This window comes from Sorex araneus, chromosome 4 (genome assembly GCF_027595985.1).
Source record: "Sorex araneus isolate mSorAra2 chromosome 4, mSorAra2.pri, whole genome shotgun sequence".
NCBI lineage: Eukaryota > Metazoa > Chordata > Mammalia > Eulipotyphla > Soricidae > Sorex > Sorex araneus.
The window spans coordinates 133,636,526-133,657,736 of NC_073305.1; the positions used below are offsets into that span (position 1 = coordinate 133,636,526).

The following is a 21,211-nucleotide window of genomic DNA, read 5'->3' on the forward strand; positions in this document are numbered from 1 at the left end:
GAAAATCATAGTAACTCAGAATAGATTGACTTCATATTATTTCATGAAGCCTTTGAATTATTTGGTACAAACCATAAACGATGTGATGAGTTCAGATGCCCAAATAATTTGAGTTTTGATGCTAATAATCTGTTGAGGTTTCAGTTTTTACTCAGATGTCTGAAAATTATGGATTCCAGCCCCAAGATTGGTTGTGAAAGGCCGAACTGATTTGCAGCTGGACTAAAACAAACAAATCTATATCCTTGGCTGAGAGGCTGCCCCATGAATTATGCATCTGTAGCCTTTGTGTCACTTCAGAGTTTAGACAGAACCAGAGAGCGAAGCAGATGCAAATGGTACAAAACTTGGTATGGTGACCAGGAGTTACCATGCAAGAGATGTTCTGTCATGTTGGCACAGTTCTCTTAGGGATTGGGGCAGGCAGCACACAAACTGGTGGAATGGCTCAGACTTGTCTTTTAGCTCTGTTGTGGGTTGGTTTTTCAATGAAAAGTGGAATCTTTAAAATTGAAGATTTCTGCTGCCAGACCACTGATGGAGGCTCTCAATCTGGATGTTTTGGGATCCTTTCTCCAGCCCAACAGCTCAGCCCAGGAAGAAAAATTGGATGTTAGGGGAGATGGACTCCTCATTAAAGGGATCTCTTTGGATTGTGTGGAACAGCATTTAGCCTGAGTCCTCCTCAATGGTATTGAGAGCTTGCTGAGTTTATTATTCATATGAATTGGATCATTTGTGTATTCATGAAAAGAATGTATATTTAATATGGACACTGCCAGTCATCAGAGAAGATAACTGCTTCCCTAAAGCTTGATAATCACTGACAGTTGGCCTGTGGATGGTAACACTGAATCAGTCTGGCTAGCTGTATTTTTAATTGCTGGTGCACTGGATTATCACACATTGGCTCAGTTGGAGCTCTGAACTTGAGTGGGTATCAAAGCAAAATATCTAGCATCCTGTGGGTGTTTCAAAATGCCAGGTTTGTTTTTATGGAGTCAGTAGTATAATATCTTCTTTCTTTCGCAATTCCTGTTGAAATCTAAAGTTGTGAAACTCAAGGGAACAGGGAACTCACACGTTAGGCTGGTATATTCTGTGGCTTAGCCTGAGTGCTTTGTTTTGGGTATTACACATCCCAGGCTAATTCAGAAGTGACATCTTTGAGGAAGAGTGAGAAAATATTCTTTGAAACACAGAAGGTTAGAATACATAGTTTTCCTACTTCAGTCCAGGAGACTCAGGATGTCTTGCCAAATAGAGATGGAAAAATTGCAATTCAGTCAGCATTTATGAAGCCCTCATTTTGCAGTCCTTTTATTTTACCTTTCCCAGATTTATTGAGATGTGATTGACACATGTAATATGTAAGTTTGAATTGTACAACTGTTGTTTGATCCATTTATATAATGCAAAATGATTACCAACATAGGATTAGCTACAACCTCCATTCTGTCATATAGTTAGTATTTTTTTTTTGTGTGGTGTGACCATTTAGGACCTAATTTTTAAGTAACATTCATGTATATGGTGTAATATCATTACCTATGGTTGCTGTGTTGTATACTAGGTCTCCCAACTCGTTAATCTTATGAAATGGAAGTATGTGTCCTTGAATACTGTCGTATTTTCCTTACCTTCCGTCTCCTGGTAGCCACTTCTCCGCTGTGTCTCAGATAGAGATACTCTAGGTCACACGCAAGCATTAAACTCATTAGCACACATCCTTCCTTTTCAGATCTAACAGTTGATAAGTTCATAAAAAACTGTCATTTGATATTGAAGTTTTAAATCTGTCAAACTATACCAGTATTTTCAGTTTGATATCTATAATAATATTAATAATACCATATATTTATACATTGACTGATAGTTTAAAGTGTTCTCTCATATCATCCAAAATCTGACTTCGTAACCTTATGGTTATTTGTGACTTTTATGTTACCTGTTAGAAGATGATCATAATGATCTTTGATTTCATGGTGAAAGAATCTGTCACTAGCTAATTTATAAAGCAAATTATGGATTGATTTTTAAAGAATACCCTTCACAAGGGAAAATTAAATAGGAAGATCCTTGTCATCTATTCAGCTTTCTGTATGACAGTGGTTGACAATTGAGAAATTATTTCTTTTCTGAGCTTTTGCTTTATTTAATATGAGTCATGGTAAGAAACAGTACGTAAATCAGAAGGCAAGTGTAATTTAATCACAAAAAAGGTCAGTTGTTTTCATTTTTTCAAAACCTTTTCTTAGCTGTTTTTATGCTTTACTTCTCAATTTTGTGTGTTGGTATGGGATATAGACTATATAGAAGAATATGCTAAAATATGACTTCCCATTCGTAAGCCAAACTGGCAAATGCCTTTTTTCTTATTATCTTTAAATTGCAAATGTCTGAAGGCCTGTCCTAATTGGATGCATCATCTTGAGATTTAAATGCATTAGAAAATTTGAACGTGATTTGAAAAATGAACATGCTGCCAAGGAGGTGGGGCCAGGCTGACGGTAAAGAAATCCTGCAAACAAAATAGGATTAATGCATTCTTTTCAAATAGTTATTGATTATATAAATAAGTAACCTCTGTTTTTCTTTCAGAACTTTGCCGAAAACACCATGAATGAACTCCTTGGCTGGTATGGCTATGATAAGGTTGAATTGAAAGATGGTGAAGATATTGAATTCAGGAGCTACCCTACAGATGGAGAGAGCCGGCAGCACATTTCTGTTCTCAAAGGTAATGACATTTAATGTCCCTTTGTTCATGCAAAGAAGGATTAACTATCTCAACCTGCCAGAATTGAGTTGCTTTGGGACTCATTTGTTGATTATGCCAATGGTTGATTTAAATGTACATCCTCTGTAGTGGTTTCCCCTAAGCAGAATCCCACAGAATAGAAGAGCACAGCATAAAACAAAAATAGACAGCTTAATCTTCAAGCCATGGGAGAGCTAGCAACATAAGGGCTAGGGTACTTAAGTGTGGTACAGCCCTCAAAATTTTAGAAAAGGGTGATATTTGGTAACTCCTAGTTTCCCTGAGTCCTTTGATAGATCTGCTTTTGAGGACTGGTGCTTGGTATTAAGTGCACCCCCATTTAGATTTTTAGACTACAAGAAGGAACCACAATTAGTTTGGTAATTATACCTCCCTCCCCTTGTTGGGAGGGAATTCTAAAGGAAAGCCATATTTATATTTTGTGTTTGAAATTTTCATCCTAGAGGACTGGAAGAGAAATTGAGAGAAGTAAGTAGATGGTTAGGTCCTATTCTATTCTTTATGCATTTTTCTTACATCAGGAGCAGAGGAAATTAAAGGCTTATGTGGTTGTTAATACATATATTGATTTTATGAGCCAATTTAGAATGAGAGTTTATTTGTGAAGAAAGATGATGAATATGTGAGGAGTAACTTGTTTGGAGAACTTAAAGTGTGGGTAAATTCATTGTGTGGCTTCATTGGCAATTTATCAGTGTTTGCGTTGCATTCAAAATCTATTGGCATAAAATACCTGTTCATGCATTTTATTTCCAGTCTCTAAGATAGCACTTTTCCTTCTTATATGCCAAGCAACGAAATATAAATGAGCTGTCCTGCAGGCATGTGGAATTGAACGTACGTGACAAATTTTATGTTAAGCTTGCTATGAAATTGTACACTTCATGTTACAGAGATAGTATCATCAATTCACTGTAAATGAAAAATGCAAGTCATGAGTTTGTATTCTATAAGTTAATAGCTCGTATAATGCTCAGTCTGGGAATAATCTTTGCCTCTGGGGAACATGAAGAGTGCCAGGATATGTTACTAGAGGGAAAAGTTGTTTTCTATGGTTGAGGTTGTGTGTGTGTGTGTGTGTGTGTGTGTCTATGTATGTGTGTGTTGATTTCTACAAGAGGATAAATACAACAAGAGTTTATTTTATTGTAGGTTTTTCTTATTTTTCATTTTGTTCATTTTTAAATAGATATTAATAAGTTGACCTAAGGATATATCTTGTGAAACAGCAATTTTCTTCTCATCATCTTTTTTTCTCGATGGTTCACTTGATTATATTGTAACTCAAGATTATAATATAGCAGAACCTAGTTATGGTACCAAGATCAGGTTATAGGCTTTCCCCCATAGCAGGAAAGACAGGTCGGCTATACATCACTTTGTACATGGAAAAGGTTAATTGCCTCTCAATTTTCTCTGGGCTTTCCCAGTGCTAAAATTCATCACCAGGATACATTTGGGATGATAGCTATTGTAGTGGGGCCAATTATAGAGGAACCCATTGAAAATTTATGGTAACAAGACGAAAAGGTCCAGGATGGTCTGTGCAGTGCTGGTAAAGGATTTTAAGATTTGCAAGGGAAATTTTTGTTATGTACTCATTTTACTTGAGAAAATGTGATAAAGAAAGCAATCCCTTCTGTCATGTCAATTATTATTTTTTTCTTTTTCAGAAAATTCTTTGCCAAAACCAAAATTACCTGAGGACAGTGTTATTTCACCCTACAATATAAGCACAGGCTATTCAGGGCTTGCCACAGGAAATGGACTCAGTGACTCACCGGCAGGGTCAAAGGATCATGGCAATGTGCCCATTATTGTACCTTTAATTCCACCACCTTTTATAAAGCCACCAGCAGGTAAGTCACTGGAGTTTCTGGTTGATCAATCCTAGAAAGTTGTTTTAACTCTCTTCTGAATAATTATTGAGCATGCCACTGAATTTTGGAAAAATTTTAAAAAAGTTAAGAACTTTGTACATGAGAAATGTAGTTATGTGTATTATTTAAAACAGTATTTCTGTAATCAAGCAAGTTCCTCAAACTACTGCTTATTAGACTCAAGCTTCCAGCTGACGATAAACTTTTCCTACCCCTGGCTACATAACAGCGTTCTTTTCCTTCTCTGAAATTGTGTTTAAGAAGATGAAATCATCTTGAGAGTAAGAGATGACCGACTGACTGGTTAGCAGAAATAAGTGGCTATGACTGAGCTGAGGGTGCCGGGTCCCCTCTGTGTGTTTGGAGGAAGGGGTGTCGGACAGGTTTGTTCTTCAGTCCGCCTCCTAAATCCACGTAAGAAACAACTGAGACTCTCCATCTCTACCCACAGTTCTTTCTAATTCCTGGAAAGCTTTCTTTTAGAGCTATTAAAAAAATAAAAATAAAAATAGGAATTTCATCTCATGGAAATATAATCAGCTCTTTTATTTCCAGGAACATGAGATGGAACACTGGGTTAGAGCTGAATGGCCATGGACAGACCCAATGTGGTGTTGCAGGCTAGACTGCAGATAGCTTTCATCCATCAGGAGAAAGAAGTTCAGTAGTATTATATTTGACTTGCTGTATAATGTTGGAATTCAGCTAGAATGCTGAATTGCTGCACTGTCTTTTTTTCTGTATATTGAATTGAACAGTGATACAAAAATTGAATATTATAGTGTTATGTATTATAATCTGCTAAAGCTAGCGAATGCTTTTCTTGTTTGGGGACCACACCAGCTGGTGGTCAAAGACTACTCCCACCTCTGTGCTCAGAGGTCACTCTTGGCATGCTTGGGGGATCATATGTGGTGCCAGGGATCAAACCAGATTTGTCAGCATGCAAGACAAGCGCCTAAATCCCAGTACTCTCTGGCCCTCAAGAAAATGAATATTTTTTTAGGGAATATAGGTATTTGGTTATATTTTCAAAAATAGCTAAGATTTTTACAGATATAAATTCCTTGGCTTTCTTTATGTTATGGATTGGAGCCATAGCACAGTGGGTAGGGCATTTGCCTTGCATGCAGCTGACCCGGGTTCCATTCTTCTCAGAGAGCCCGGCAAGCTACTGAAAGTATCCCACCCGGATGGCAGAGCCTGGCAAGCGTGACCCATGGCATATTCAATATGCCAAAAACAGTAACAACAAGTCTCAAAATGGAGACGTTACTGGTGCCCGCTCGAGCAAAATCGAGGAACAACAGGATGACAGTGACAACAGTGACATTTTATAGATATATTTATTATAGTTTATATGTTGCTAACATTTTCCTTCATGATATAGGTACATTCTCTTGCTTGACCAACTACTTTTTTTTTTTTGGTCTGTTTTTGGGCCACACTCAGCTGTGCACAGGGATTTCTTTTGGCTCTATGCTCAGGGGTCACTCCTGGTGGGCATGGAGGAGATCACATGGGTTCCAGAGCTGAAACCCAGCTTAGCTGTGTACAAGGCCGACCATTGTGCTGTCTCTCTGGCCCCTCAGCTACATTTTAGCAGTAAAAATCTTCCTTTATATTGAGGTCCTTAGTCATTAAGGTTTATTTTCTGCCAGAATCACCTGTAATTTTGTCAGTGATAACAAATTATTTCTGTAGCATATGAAGTTTGCCTTTTATTTTTATTTATTTTTAATTTTTTTGGCTTTTGGGGTCACTCACACCCAGCAATGCTTGGTTCTGCATTCAGGAATTGCTCTTGGCGGTGCTTGGGGGACTATATGGATGCTAGGGATGGAAGTAGCGTCGGTCCTTTGCAAGGGAAATGCTTTACTTGCTGTACTATCACACTGGCCCCTAAAGTTTGTCTTTTAATGCCTTTTAAAAAAATATCCTTTGATTATTTTGTAAAGCAAAGGAACCCAATTTCCCTCCCGTGGGCCAAAGGCTTATGTGCATTGGTTACTTGGAAGGAAGGGTGAGTAATTTTCTAAGATTAGGAGTTCATGATTGAATCTATGTCCAGTGGCGTAGATGAGTTGTGATGATGATTAACTGATCATTTGGGCAGTACAAGTAAGAGAGAAGAACATGGACTTTAGGTTCAGACACTTTGGGCCAAATCCTGGCTTTCTTGCTTTGATAACTGTCAAAGTGGACAAGTTACATAGCTCTTTTTTCCATAGTATCCCCATCTGTTAAATGGGGATCACAGTTCTAGCTCATGGCATTGTTGTAAGAGGAGAAAATATATGTTAAGCATCTAGCCTAGTGCCTGCCACATGGAAGCCATTGAGTCAATACCAGGCATCTTTTTTTTCCCTTTTTTTTCCAGTCCTAATTCTGCCCTAGAGTTATCATGCACATAATTTGTGCACAAAAAGGTGTGCATCTAAATGCAAATTCCCCTCTAAGATTTATTTGAGCAAAGCAAACAGCTTTAGAAATTAGCATAGCTGAGGCAAGCAGGAGTTTGGCACGCCAAAAAACCTGCCCCAGAGTTTCCTGCTCAGCCAGCCACGTGGAATTCAAGCACACAGCTCCCATTTAACTCTCATTCCACATCAGATCAGGAAATAAATATGCAAAGGGAGAGAGGCCAAAAATTGAGTCTTGGAAGTCTTAGATGTAGGAACTCTGAGGAATTAGAAGCCAGAGTAACTGAACACCAGCGGTTTTTTTGCCTTCTTCCATGGAACTCCATGGCACTCATCTGGTGAAAAGAAAATGTAGGGAAGGCTGGGTTTAACTTTCTGTACTTTTTCTAAACCTTGACTCCGTCCTATTTAAAATAAATATTTTGTCATATTTTATATGATGGGCTGGAGCAATAGTACAGTGGTTGGGTGTTCGCCTTTCATGCGGCTGACTCGAGTTTGATTCCTCCGCCCTTCTAGGAGAGCCCGGCAAGCTACCGAGAGTATCGAGCCCGAGAGGCAGAGCCTGGCAAGCTACCCGTCCATATTGGATATGCCAAAAACAGTAACAATAAGTCTCTCAATGAAAGACGTTACTGGTGCCCGCTTGAACAAATCGATGAGCAACGGGATGACAGTGACAGTGATTTTATATGACAAAGTTATACAGACAGTGCCTCTGCTTTTTCAGGAGCTCACTCTCTTAGTCTCTAAGTAGCAACATACTACTTAGAGGAGAGAGGAACTTTGGCCTAATCTAGTGCAGAAATTGACTCACCTTTTCTGAGAAGGGCCAGATATTTTAGACTTTGAGGCTGTACAACTATCACAACTAGCAGATTCTGCTGTTGTGGCAGGAAAATAGCCATTGATAATACAGAAACAAATAGGCGCAGTTGGGTTCCAATAAAACTTTAATTACAAAAAGTGTGCAGCAACCAAGATTTGAAACTAAGACTGGGAAAGAAGTTGTGATATAACAGAGTGGTGAACAGAGTTTCTAAGAGTCAGGCTGTGAGCTGTGTCCTGATACTCTGTGTAATGTCATAAGGAAGGGACAGCCCTATGGCCAGGCACCAGTGACCTCAACAGAATATGTGGTGAGCTCTGGCACAGAGTGGGCTCCCTACCAATATTTATTGAATAAATATATGGATGGCTGGTGCTCCAGTTCCTATTGTGCATATCTAGACAGTATACGATGCTGCTTTATTCACTGGTAAAATGCCAGTGTCTAGCTTGGCATGATCCCAAGCTGTCTGACCAGACCGCAGTCTTCGTGACAGCAGTGTCAGTCATTATTTGTGGGTAAGTAGAGTCCACAGATCATCCAAAAACTTCCATCTAGTCAATTATTTCAATTCTCCCTCTTGCGGAAACATTGACCAGAGCAGTCCCTGCAGGTCCCCAAGGTGAGGCACACCCTGTCAGTTTTCTGACTCGCATGCAGGCTCACAGGGCATTCCTGAGGGAAAGGAATAAATGGTGCAATGGCTGGAAGCAAAATGCTCTGTGATAATCAGTCACTGCATAATTTATAGTTGTTTGCAGGTGACTGTCGTTGAAATGTGCACCTCTTGTGAAATAGGGAAGATGAGGAATTTATGTGTACTTTGGATTCCTAGAGACAAAAGAGCTCTTAGTGTTTAAACTTATTGTAGCACTGGAAACTAGTTATGTAAAAATGCTAATGGTCCCTGATATTTGCATTAAATCCTTTGTTATTTATGAAACTCATCCACGTTTATTATTTTATTTTATCTTTACAACAACTATGGGAAATAGCATGTTGGATGACATTAAACAAAGAACTAAAACTCAAATAGGTTAAATGGCTTTATCCAGGTCATGTGTTTTCTGAGTATTTGAGCCAAGACTAGTGCTCTCTTCCAACTATGAATCCAATATTCTTTGAAATATAAAGTTGCTTTCTTTTGGCATATCTGTACAAAACTTCCCTAGACTGCATCAGAATAAGGATCATTTTCAGTCTGCTGCACTGGAAACAGATAACAGGGATTCAGTTTGTTCAGGTGAAAGGTTGTTTTTTAAGTGTCCCTCTTTTGGGAGACTTTAGTTATTTTTCAGCCCAAGGATCTATAGGGAAGGTCTTGTAGGGAAGCCTGGTTTTACATGATTTGCCTTCCTGAGGCAAATTGTTGTCACTGCTGCTGATTCTCCTTCTTCTTCTTCTTTTTTTGTGGGACCACACCCAGAAGTGCTCAGGGTTTACTCCTGGCTTTGTGCTCAGGGATTACTCCTGGCTCAGGGGACCACGTGGTATGCCGGGGATTGAACCCAGTTTGGCCATGTGCAAGGCAGAAACCCTACCCACTGTACTACTCTGGCCTCACAGCAAGTTGCTTCTTACTTGAGGTGCTGCATCTGGTCACTTCACTAAGAGTGAGTTTCCCATGCCTGGGCAACTTCCCCACTGCCCCTGTCCATTTCCAGCAGCCAAAGGGCCATGTGGAATTGGGATTTGGTTGGGAACATGAAGCTTCCAGAAGCTTTTGGATCTCCACACTCCCTTTGTACAGTTGCATGAAGTGTGGGTGTTGCATGTTTCTGGGGCATGGGGAACTGCTTTACATGGAGAGGGGGAACTCCATGTGCTTCGAGAATTACCACAAACATTGACTCCGCTTTGGCTTCACATGCTTTCCTCTGTCCACAAAAGAGTTCCGTTGCTCGCCCTCCTTCAGAGACAGTCTGGCCCTTGGGGTAGGATTTGTGACATCACAGTTGTTACTATGGTGAAAGACTTGTTATAAACATGAGATAATGGCCGATTTTGCACTTTCCTTTTTTGTTTACCCCCCTGAAGCAGGAAGGGAATCACCCATTTTCCTTAAATAAGAATCGCAGACTTCTGCAGTGTCTGCAGTTAAGGTTTTGCTCTACAAAATAGCCTTTAAGAGAAGGCTATTATAAAAACAATATTAGAAAATAATAGAAAATATTGATCGGCTCTTTTTTTTTTTAAGAAGCATTCCTTTATCCTTCTAGTCTGTTGAACAGAGTATGTGAAACCTTCCTTTGCTAATTTAAAAAATCACAGCATGAACATGGTCTGATGTGGCAGGAGATATATCAGCAAGAGTCTTGAAAGATAACTCAGGTTAATTATATTGTAACCTTCCTGTAATTCTTCTCATATTAGAGATTTTTTTAAAAAATGCGGTTCTTCCCTTTGGGACTTCATTCACAGAGAGCTGTGCCAGTGAAGGGCTTTCAGTACAGAGTGTCAGAGCCAGGCGCTAATGAATCTCCATCAGAATTCTTAGGCCTGCTTGCCACCTCCCCCACCCACCCCACCCCACTCCAGGTTTGACTATTGAAGAAAAATCTTTCAAAATAGATAAACTTTTAATTTTGCAAAGACTTCCTTTTCATCCTTACTCCTTTGCAAGTGTGGTGACCCTCTGCTCCATTGACAGGGTGACTCTTGGCAGTGGTTGAGAAGGTTTGAGCCTTCCCACCTTGTCTAAGTAACCCACCAGCTAAGACGGGGATTTTTATCTCCCATCTCATGCTTACCTCATGACAGCATTTACTTTCAAGAATGTTACACACACACACACACACACACACACACACACACACACACACACACACACACACACCCTCAATCAAATAAATAATTAATTTAGGAGCTCGAGCAATAGGACAGGGGTTAATGCATTTGCTCTGTCCCTGACCAACTCAGATTTGATGCCCAACATGACATATAGTCTCCAGCACCAGGTACGATCCTTGGGCACAGAGCTAGCTCTGAACACCTTTAGGTTGGCCCTAAAACCAAAATAACAACAAAAAACCCCAAATGCTAAGTGTAATCGCTTTTACTTACAACAGCAAGATGAAACACAACAACCTCTTTTAGGGGAAGTTTCACTGAGCCCTGCTACAGAACAACCTTGTATCCGGAAAGCGCATGTTAGATTTGAGTCTTTTGACAAGTTCCCCCAGGGGCTGACAAGTCCAGAAGCCTTCTTAATCCATGAATACTTTAAAAATGTAGTGAAATTAGGGAAAAAGAAAACCAAGCAGGAGGAAACTTTATTCTCCATGCATTGATGGAGCACTTTTGAATAAAATCTCTTTGACTTGTGGGGCTGGAGTCCATAGTACAGCAGGCTAGGCACTTGCCTTGCATGCAGGCAGACCCCAGGTTCAATCCCAGCATCCCTGTGCCCTGCCAGGAGTGGTTTATGAGTACAGAGCTAGGGGTAACCCCTGAGCATTACCAGGTGCAGTTCCCAAACAAAAAAAAAAGCAAAATAATCTTTAACCTGAGATGGTAAGTGGCCTTATTCTTAGTTAGGTGCCCAGATATGAGGGGGGGAAGAAGTCGAGGAAGAGCCACATGACACACCCCTACTTGTGTGAAGGGAGACGGGAGCAAGCTCCTAAGGCCAGCTTGAGTTTTTGTGTGCAGGAGCCTTTTGACTTCCTTTGAAAACAGCAACCATTTCCTCTCAAGGATGGTTTGCTTTCACTGAGCTTTCCAAATTTGTGTTCAGTCATAGTCATGGAAATGTGATATATTTTTCCAGGCAAATCTTGAAACTCTTTAGGGGTTATAAGAACTAGGCTCTGAGGAACCATTAGTTTAACTGAGACTACAGAAAACATTCACGTGATCTGCTCAGCTCTGTGTCTATAGGCGGGTAACTCAGAGTTAATAAGCATGTTACTTTTTGGCTCTTTTAATTCTTACATAGAATTGTACTTGCAGGGAAGTGGGAATGAGAATGTGGTTTGCATTATGGTCATTATTTATTTTATCTGTTATTCAATCTTCTTGGGGTTTGCATATGAACGATGTATTCCAAATAGCCATTGAGAAAACAGGATTTAATCAAAATTGCTTTGCCATTTATTTATTTGTCCAACTTTAAAAATATGATTATTAAATAAAATTACCTAGAGTTAATGGGATTTGGATGACTTGTTATTTATATAACATTTCTGAGAAGAAAAAAGAGTTTCATTGAACCCTCATATTTGGAGAGTTTTCCAAGTGACTTAGGACAAGGACAGGAGGAATTCTGTGAATGGCTGGAATAGGGGCAGTTAATAGTTTAATGATATAATCTCATCATAGTTAATGTTTTTGAGCATTTATTATAGGTCAAGCATTATGCTGACAGATTATCTCATTTAATTTTCTTAGTAACATGGTGTAGATATTATGAACCTTATTTTACAGACAGGAAACCTTGGAAAACGAAGCAACCTTCCTGGGGTCACTTAAGGTGTAATCACTGTATCACTGTCATCCTGTTGCTCATCGATTTGCTTGAGAACCAGTAACTTCTCCATTGTGAGACTTGTTGTTTCTGTTTTTGGCATATCAAATATGCCATGGGTAGCTTGCCAGGCTCTGCAATATGGGCGAGATACTCTCGAAGCTTGCTGGGCTCTCCCAGAGGGGCAGAGGAATCGAACCTGGGCAGCCACGTGCAAGGCAAAAGCCCTACCTGCTGTGGTATCACTCCAGCCCATAAGGAGTAATAGGTATAATATTTGAATCTAGGTCTGATGTCTCCTAACCCATATTTGAAGGCTATACCATTAGGTTATATAAACCACTGTCAGTAAATTATGCATTTACCGACTATGCTTCATGTTGTACTATATAATATGAACACATGTATTGCCATCCCTGACCACCAAGAACTTATAATGTAGTTTGCATATATTCAAAAATCATTCTAGTCCGATCTGTAAGATGTGATATAGAGGGGCAGTTAAAAGGGAACAGCGGAAAGTCTAGAGGCAGTTAATGAGGAAATGCAATTTTTTGTTCACCTGAGGAAGGGAGGGCATCTGAAACATAATATAAGCTAGAAGATTGTAATTTGAAATTTAAAGTGACTGAAAAAAAATCGAAGGTGAAGCCTGAAAATTTGATCTACTTTGATATTGTTTATATTTTTTCTTTCTCCATATATTGAGGGATCTTTAAAAGTTGTATGTCCCAGTCAGAATCAAGCAAATTCCAGTGTATTTTCTCCCTTTATTTATTTATTTATTTATTTGGCTTTTGGGCTACACTTGCAGTGCTCAGTTACTACTGGCTCTGTGCTCAAGGATCACTTCTGGCAGTGCTCAGGGGACCATATGAAATACTGAACCTTGTGTGGGCTTCGGGCAAGGCATTTGGAAGTTCCTTCCAAAAAAAAAAAAAACAAAACAAAATAAAGTGATCAGTTCTGAGAACACATGGACATCAGGATCTTTCTTTTATTTATTCACATTATTTTCTAAAATACCCACTATTTCTCCAGCCCCATACTTTCTGCTATTTCTCCAGCCCTGCATTTTCTCTTTTAAAATCCCAAATAGAGGTGTAATCTGAATAGTAGCATGATAGGTTAGAATGACTACCAGAGCAAACACCAGTAGCCCTAAGTTGTTAATGTCATTTATTAGATATATAATTGTGGATAAGTCTTTTTAACTGTCTAAGCTTTGACTTCTTGTCTGAAAAGTGATGTAGTTAACCTAGGAAATAGGTAATTTTCCTATATTTATAAAATTCTGAATTTGCACCTTGTGTTGTAAATAACCCACCTGCTTAAAAAAATTCAAAAGGGTTTATGTATTAATAGGTTTTAATAGATTTGTTAATTAAATTATGACATATAAAGCAAACTCATCTATGTGCATAGTTATGACAACCTAAAATCTGATGGAACGTTTCTAGCACTTATGACAACTTGCAGTAATTATTTTAACTCTGAAAGAATGAGTAGTTTGAATAATATGCATAAGATTTAGGAAAAGTTTTTGAAAATAATGCGAATAAATAAAAGAAAGATCATGCCATCCATGTGTTCTCAGAACTAATCACTTTATTTTCTTTTTGTTTTGGAAGGACCTTCCCAGAAGGACTTTAGGTCATAAGGGCTACAGCTGGCAGTGCCAGGCAGGTCACACAGTGCCAGGGACCAAATCTGAGTTAGTTAGTTATGTTCCTGTCCCTCAGAGCTGTTCACTCTGATGTTATGAGGTCACTGGAAGTAATTTCCAGGATTTCTATCAAAGAGAAATCATGTCATATTTAAATGTATCAAATAGGCAAAGAAAGAAATAGAAGGCTTTAATAGTTTCACATCTATTAGAGGTATTAAATAAATATTTCTACAAAGAATTTTCATTTTTTCCTTTTTTTTGGTTTTGGGTCCACATTAGTGTGATCAAAGCTTACTCCTGAGTTACTTTGTGCTCAGGGATCACTCCTGGCAGGGACCATATGGGTATCAAGAGTTGAACCCAGGTCAGTTACATGCAAAGCAAGGCTTTACCTACTGTATTGTTTTTCAAGGCCCTCTATAAATAATTTTCTAGACTAGATAGCGTCAGTGGTAAATTTGGCCAAACATTTAAGGAGAAAATGAAATAAAATAGAGAATCCTTCCTGGACAATAGGAAAAGAAACAATTTCACTCGTTTTATGATCCTGAAATAGTTTTGGTACCATCAAATAATGGGAGGAGCCACAGCACAGCGGTTAGGGCGTTTGCCTTCCACGAGGCTGACCCGGGCTCGATTCCCTCATCCCTCTTGGAGAGTCGGCAAGCTACCAAGAGTATCCCGCCTGCATGGCAGAGCCTGCAAGCTCCCCGTGGCTTATTTGATATGCCAAAAACAGTAACAAAAAGTTCCACAATGGAGACGTTACTGGTGCCTGCTTGAGCAAATGAATGAACAGCAGGACGACAGTGCTACAGTGCTACCATCAAGTAATAAGGGCATTAGAGGTAAAGAAAATGATAACATAATGCAATTGAGTTACATTAAAATAAAAATTCTGTTTATTAGAACTCCTAATTTAAAATCCTGAAAAGAAGCCATAGCAATTAAAAAAGTGACAGGTGCAAAAGGACCATTATACCTAATTTGACTCTCGTAGGAATGCAAGGTTGATGTAAATTTTTTAATTTGCTTAATGAAATTAACCTTATACAAACAGAAGAGAATAAAAGAAAACCTTATATAATACTCTCAATATGTATAGAGACATAATTGATAAGGTTTCATAGAATATTAAATTCTTGACAAGGTAAGAATATAATGAAAATTTTCTTAATATGACAAAAAATATCCTCAAAAAACCCACAGCACAGCTTTTAGTAGTGAAATGTTGAAAGTTTTTCCTTTGAGATTAAGAATGAGATCAAGATAACCACTATTACCAATTAATTATATTTCATATTGTACTAGAATTCATAAACTCATAAAAAGGAAAAATATATGAGATTTGGGTGATATAGTATTTTTTAGACTCCCCTCTTATTAATATACAGATACACATATAATTAATAAGCACATTTATCAAGATATCTAAACATAGTCAATATTCTCGTCCCTTTTTCTCTCAATACTTCCACAAAAATAAAAACTTAAGAGGATTTAGAAATGGCAATTAAAATAGCTTCAGATTATCAAATATAAAAGAAAGATCATGCCATCCATATATTCTCAGAACTAATCACTTTATTTTCTTTTTATTTTGGAAGAACCTCCCCAGATAGAAAAATCTGATAGAAAAATTTTTTCCCAGATGCAAAAATCTATCAAAGTATGTTCAAAATTGTTACATAGAGAATTAGAAACATTGCTTATAGCAACGAATGTGAGACATACCATGTTTATGAATTGGAGAATATTCCAAAAAGGTAAATTCTTCTTCAATTAATCAGTATATTTATTTCAGTTGTTTTAAAAAAAATCTCCCAGCATAAAGTTTTGTGGAACTTGAGGGGCTAGAGAGAGAGTATAGGGATAATGTGCTTCATTTGCATGAGGCCAAACTGTGTTCTATTCCCTACACCCCATATGGTCTTCTGAGCCTACCAGAGTCTCCTGAGTGCAGAGTCAGAAGTAAACCCTAAGCACCATTGGGTGTGACCCCTGAAACAAAGCAAAAAATAACAACAACAAAATTTTGTGGAACTTGAAAAATTGTTTCCAAAACGTGCTTGGAGAGGCAACATGGAAAAAATAGCCAAGACAATTTAGAAAAAAAAAACACCTTGAAATTAAAAGATTTAAACTCTAAGGTCTCTGCCCTTATTATAAGACCAGAATAATTAATACAATGTGGTAATGATACAGTGTTACGCAGTTACACATTTCAGTGGAGTTGGGAAGCAAATCTAGTCAATTACAAGTAACTGACAGTTGTATTAGCTTGGTTGCTCTAACAAAATATTGGCCTGGGTGACTTCAATAGCCAAAATGTGTCTAACAAATTTGTTCAAGAGTTCTGAAGAAGGGAAGATTAAGATCAAGGTCCTCAGGCTCGATGTCTGGTTCTGGACCACTGTGTCGTTGAGTTGTACACAGACAGGATCTCCTGAGTCCTCTTGTAGTAGAGAATGATAGCAAGTTCTCTGGTATTCTTAAAAAGGGTCTAATTTTATTGATCCAGGCCTGTATATTCATGGCATCACCTAACATAATTTACTCTTATCGGCCCCGTCTCTTAATACCATCTTAGTGGGAGCTAGGGAATCAATGTGAATTTTAGAAGAATATAGTCATTCCATAACTACAAAAATGACAATATGGAGCAGAAAGGACAGGGTTGTCTTTTCAATAATGAATACAAGGAAGACAGTGTGTATTGAGTCTTTACACCATTAAAGAAAAATCACTTCTATATCATGTTAAGTGAAATGAGTCAGAAAGAGAGGGACAGACATAAAAAGGTTGCACTCATTTGTGGAATATAAAATAACAGAATGGGAGACCAACACCCAAGAATAGTTGAGATAAGTACCAGGAGGATTACTCCACAGCTTAGAAGCTGGCCTTGCACACTGGGGGAAAAGGCAGCTCAGATAGAGAAGGGACCACCAACTAAAGGGTGCTAGGAGGACCTGCCTGGGATGGGAGATGCATGCTGAAAGTAGACTATAGACCGAACATGATGGCCACTTAGTACCTCTGTTGCAAACCACAACACCCAAAAGGAGAGAGAAAGAGCCAAAGGGAATGCCCTGCCACAGAGGCGGGGTGAGGTTGAGGGGACAGGATGGAGTGGTGTGAGGGATGCTGGGACCAGTGGTGGTGGGGTGGTGGAAAATGGGCACTGGTGGAGGGATGGGAACTTGATCATTGTATGACTGAAATGTAAGCATGAAAGTTTGTAAGTCTGTAACTGTCCCTCATGGTGATTCACTAAAAAATAAAATTTAAATAAAAAAGAAAAATCACTTATAGATGGATTGTTGAAATAAATGTGACAGACTACATAGCTTGTAGAAGGACGCTTAGGAGAATGAATTTATTATCTTTGGTAGACATATATTTCCTTTTTTGTTTGTATTTTGAGCCACACCCAGTGGTGTCAGTGATCCCAGCTCAGTTCTTGGTGCTTGCTCTCTGGTTGCTTGGGAAGTCATATAGTGCCAGGGATTCTGCCAGCAAAGCACAAATAAGAGAACTCAGTCCTTTGATTTATCTCTTCAGTCCCCAGCTAATATGTCTGTATACCTTCACACTGGTACTGCAGTGTGTGTTGATTAAGCCATAGTCAAGTGTGAGTCACCAGTGGTGTATGCTGATGTCAACATGTTAAATTAAAAGCACTGTACATAAGGAAAAATGTTGTTTACATAGACTTCAAAGTCAAGAATTTATCTAGACTAACAAGTATCTTTCAAAAGAAATTGCAAATCACTTAGTGGGCAGTGATATGATACTTATAATGCCTTATGAGAACTCATAATTATAACAAATTATGTAATTTTGAGGAAGTAAGATTACATGATGAAGATTCTAGTTTGATCCCCAGTGACATATACAGTAATTTTAGCACCACTAGGAGTGACCCTTGAACACAGAGCTAGGAATAGTTCTGAGCACTGCTGGGTGTGACCCAACTCTTCCTCCAAAATACAATATTTAAGAACCTATATTGGGGGTGGAGCAATAGCACAGCGGGTAGGGCGTTTGCCTTGCACGTGGCCGGCTGACTGGGGTTTGATTCCCAGCATCTCATATGGTCCCCTGAGCACTTCCAGGAGTAATTCCTGAGTGCACAGCCAGGAGCAACACCTGTGCATCACCAGGTGTGACCCAAAAAGCAAAAAGCAAAAAAAAAAAAAAAAAAAAAAAGAACCTATATAAAAAATTTTAAAGTGTAATTGGAAAATAAGTGAAAAATATAAATGGCATGTTGCATTAATTGGCCTATAAATGTATACAAAGTTGTTCAATCTTATTAGTCATTAGGAAAATGGAATTTAAAAACATGATGAGATACTAGTACATGAAAGTTAAAAGTGTGAAAATTAAATCAATTGACAGTACCTAGTGTTGAGTATATAGAGCAACTGGAACGCTCATGCTTTGCTGTGAGAGCATGAATCTGTCCTACTCAGGGATAATTTTAATATCTATTAATGTTGGATATGCACATCCAATTTATTAATTAATTCGTCCTAGAGAATTACTCAGCATATACATGTGGATATACACATTCCACTATCCATTAATTCACCCTAGAGAATAATTCAGCACATATGTGTGTATATATTTGAGCCAAAGACATACAGAAGAATATCATAATATTTCATTTCAAAGGTTAAAAATGGAAAATGCCTCAAATTTTTATTGAGTGGTTAACATATCTCCTCAGTGATCTCTGGATGGCTGAGTGTGGGCTCTGTTATATGACTATCATCCATTCCTCATTGAGAGAAAAGGATTCCTTGTCTCAAATCATTTGGGGTCCTTGTCTTAGAAACCTAGATTTATTGAAACAAAATTTTAATTCCTTTTCTTCCAATTTAAGCAACTAAGCCCTAGAACATAATTCAACATTTTTGCCCTATACTTAGTCTGTTCATGACATTCTCAGATTGAACATTTTAAATGTCATCGTTCCTTATTAAGGAGTTACCCTCTACTTAATACATTATGGTGAAGCTTGTAAGTTAAGTTAGAGGCATAATTCACACACACACACACACACACACACACACACACACACACCTATCCCTCATAGTGACCTACTTGGGAGCTACATTTGGTATTAAAGTGGAGAGAAATGAATGGGCACTGGGTGAATGACCAAAGAATGACACACTATACTCTGTACCAGTGATTCCTGTCAGAGGGTTTCTTTGCCTCCTGGAGATCTTTTGCAATATCTGGAGATAGTTTTGATGGTCATAACTAGGGGAGAGGATGCTATTAGCATCCAGTGAGTAGAGTCCAGGGATGCTGCCAAACTTCCTTCAGCACACAGACAGATACAACAGGCATTATCTGGATGAAAATGCCCATAGGGCCATGGTTGAGAAGACAGGTTCTACAGTGATGACAGCTTTGTAGACAGGCACCTCTTATGTAGCACTCCAGATCCTCTTGGCCCCTTCTCTTACTGCAGCAACTGTCAGAGTTTAGGGAGAGGGACAGCTTAGTCATGTATATTCAGAAAGAGCCGTGCCATAGACCTCCAATGTTAGTGTCTAGCTTCTTCCACTGGGACCTCTTTGATGTGGCATCAAGGGCTTCATGGAAATCCTTTTGGCACCTGCTTATGTGTAAATTGCAAGTGTGGGGAATTAACACAGGAGATCAGTGGGCTATGAGAGTTGATGGATAAAGTCTTTTACCCTTGTCCCCTGGGTAAACAGTTATAATTATCAAATTATATTTCCTAAACACTAAAGACAGTTTTTTATGCTTTATCATTAGTATACTTCAGTGGTAGCCTTTCAGTAACATCTTTATATTGACTCATTCTATCTGGCCCCCCCCACCCCCTCCCTTCGCTTTAAAAATTTTTTTTCCCTATTTTTTGGTTTTTCATGCCTTCTAAACTACCTGCATACATACTGTCTCAGATTGTTTTCTGGGAAACTCAAGATAAAATACCTGGTCTATGTGTTTCCACAGTAAAAGATCCAAAAGTAATGGAAAAGAACATGAAGAACTAGAATTTTATGAACATTCCGTTTTCTCTGGAAGCTCAATCAAATATAGAGGTGGTGACAAGATTCTGGATGGTACAAACATTGAAGAGCTCAGGAAGGGTCACTTTTAAATGTATCCTATCATCCAAATATTATTTTAAGCCTCTTGAAATAAGGGCAAGAGACAAGAGTGATGGCCCTATGGAAGTAGAAAAAAAGAAAAAAGTGAAGTTAGGAGTTCATGAAAAAGAGGAAATGAAAATGTACCTCCTCCTGGACCTTCTAAATGGATCTTGTGATTTTTTTGGATGTGCCTTCATTATCGCTAACCACAGCATGGGTGTCAGTGTGTTAATCAGAATGTGCGAGGTAAGGGAGCCAGAGAGATTGATTATACATCAGGGAAGACACTTATTTTGCACACAGTCAACCAGGTTCAATCCCTGGCACCCCATGTGGTACCCTGAGTCTCATTAGGATTGATCCCTAAGTGGAGAGTCAGAAGTAAGCCCCAAGTACCACTGGGCTTGACTCACCCCTCTCTTCCCCCGCCCCAAGACCCCAGTAAAGAATGTGGTAGGTGAGGGAAAGAATTGGCAGGAAAAACACCAGATGCGGCCAGCAGTTCACTCCATGAGTGGTAGAGCTGGGAGCTGAGATGGGCATCTCAGTGAATCCGCTGGTTCTGGAGGCTGGGGAGGTGTATGTACAGCTGGAGACACTATGAAAAGAGTATCTCATGAGATAACTGTGTTGGTTTGGAGATCTTTGTCTGGTGGAGGACAACTTGAGTGCCAGAAATTTACCAATAACAGAGTCCCAGGGGACTCTGCAAAGAGAAGAGAGGACTGAAAACTCTCGGGTTGTCTTGAGTCCACCTTTCTTGTATCTGGGCTGTTTGGCATATTGTGCTTCTTCACATCAGCCAGGAGGGAACAGGCATGAGACAGTCTCTTCCTTCAGAGAGCCCTTCAGCCATTCACTCCTCTCCATCCAGAATTCAGTAGGTAGTTCAAGGAAGATGAAGGGGAACGTTAACTGGTAAAGGAACATAAAGTAGTGTTTCCTAGTTCTTTTTTAACACATTCAGACAAGGAACGTTTTCCCTATTCTTTGGTCTATTGAACTTGCAGCTCTGGACTTGGA

General features: G+C 38.9%; 1 protein-coding gene across 2 annotated transcripts in view; it reads left to right on the top strand.

Annotated features, from left to right (window-relative positions):
• The window catches only part of SOBP (sine oculis binding protein homolog), a 172,580-nt gene that overhangs the window by 12,122 nt on the left and 139,247 nt on the right, over positions 1 to 21,211 (top strand). For both annotated transcript variants that reach the window (XM_055134284.1, XM_055134285.1), the window contains exons 2-3: positions 2,602 to 2,740; positions 4,456 to 4,641. In XM_055134284.1, coding sequence (XP_054990259.1) covers positions 2,602 to 2,740; positions 4,456 to 4,641 — 325 coding nt within the window. The remainder of the gene's footprint in view (positions 1 to 2,601; positions 2,741 to 4,455; positions 4,642 to 21,211) is intronic.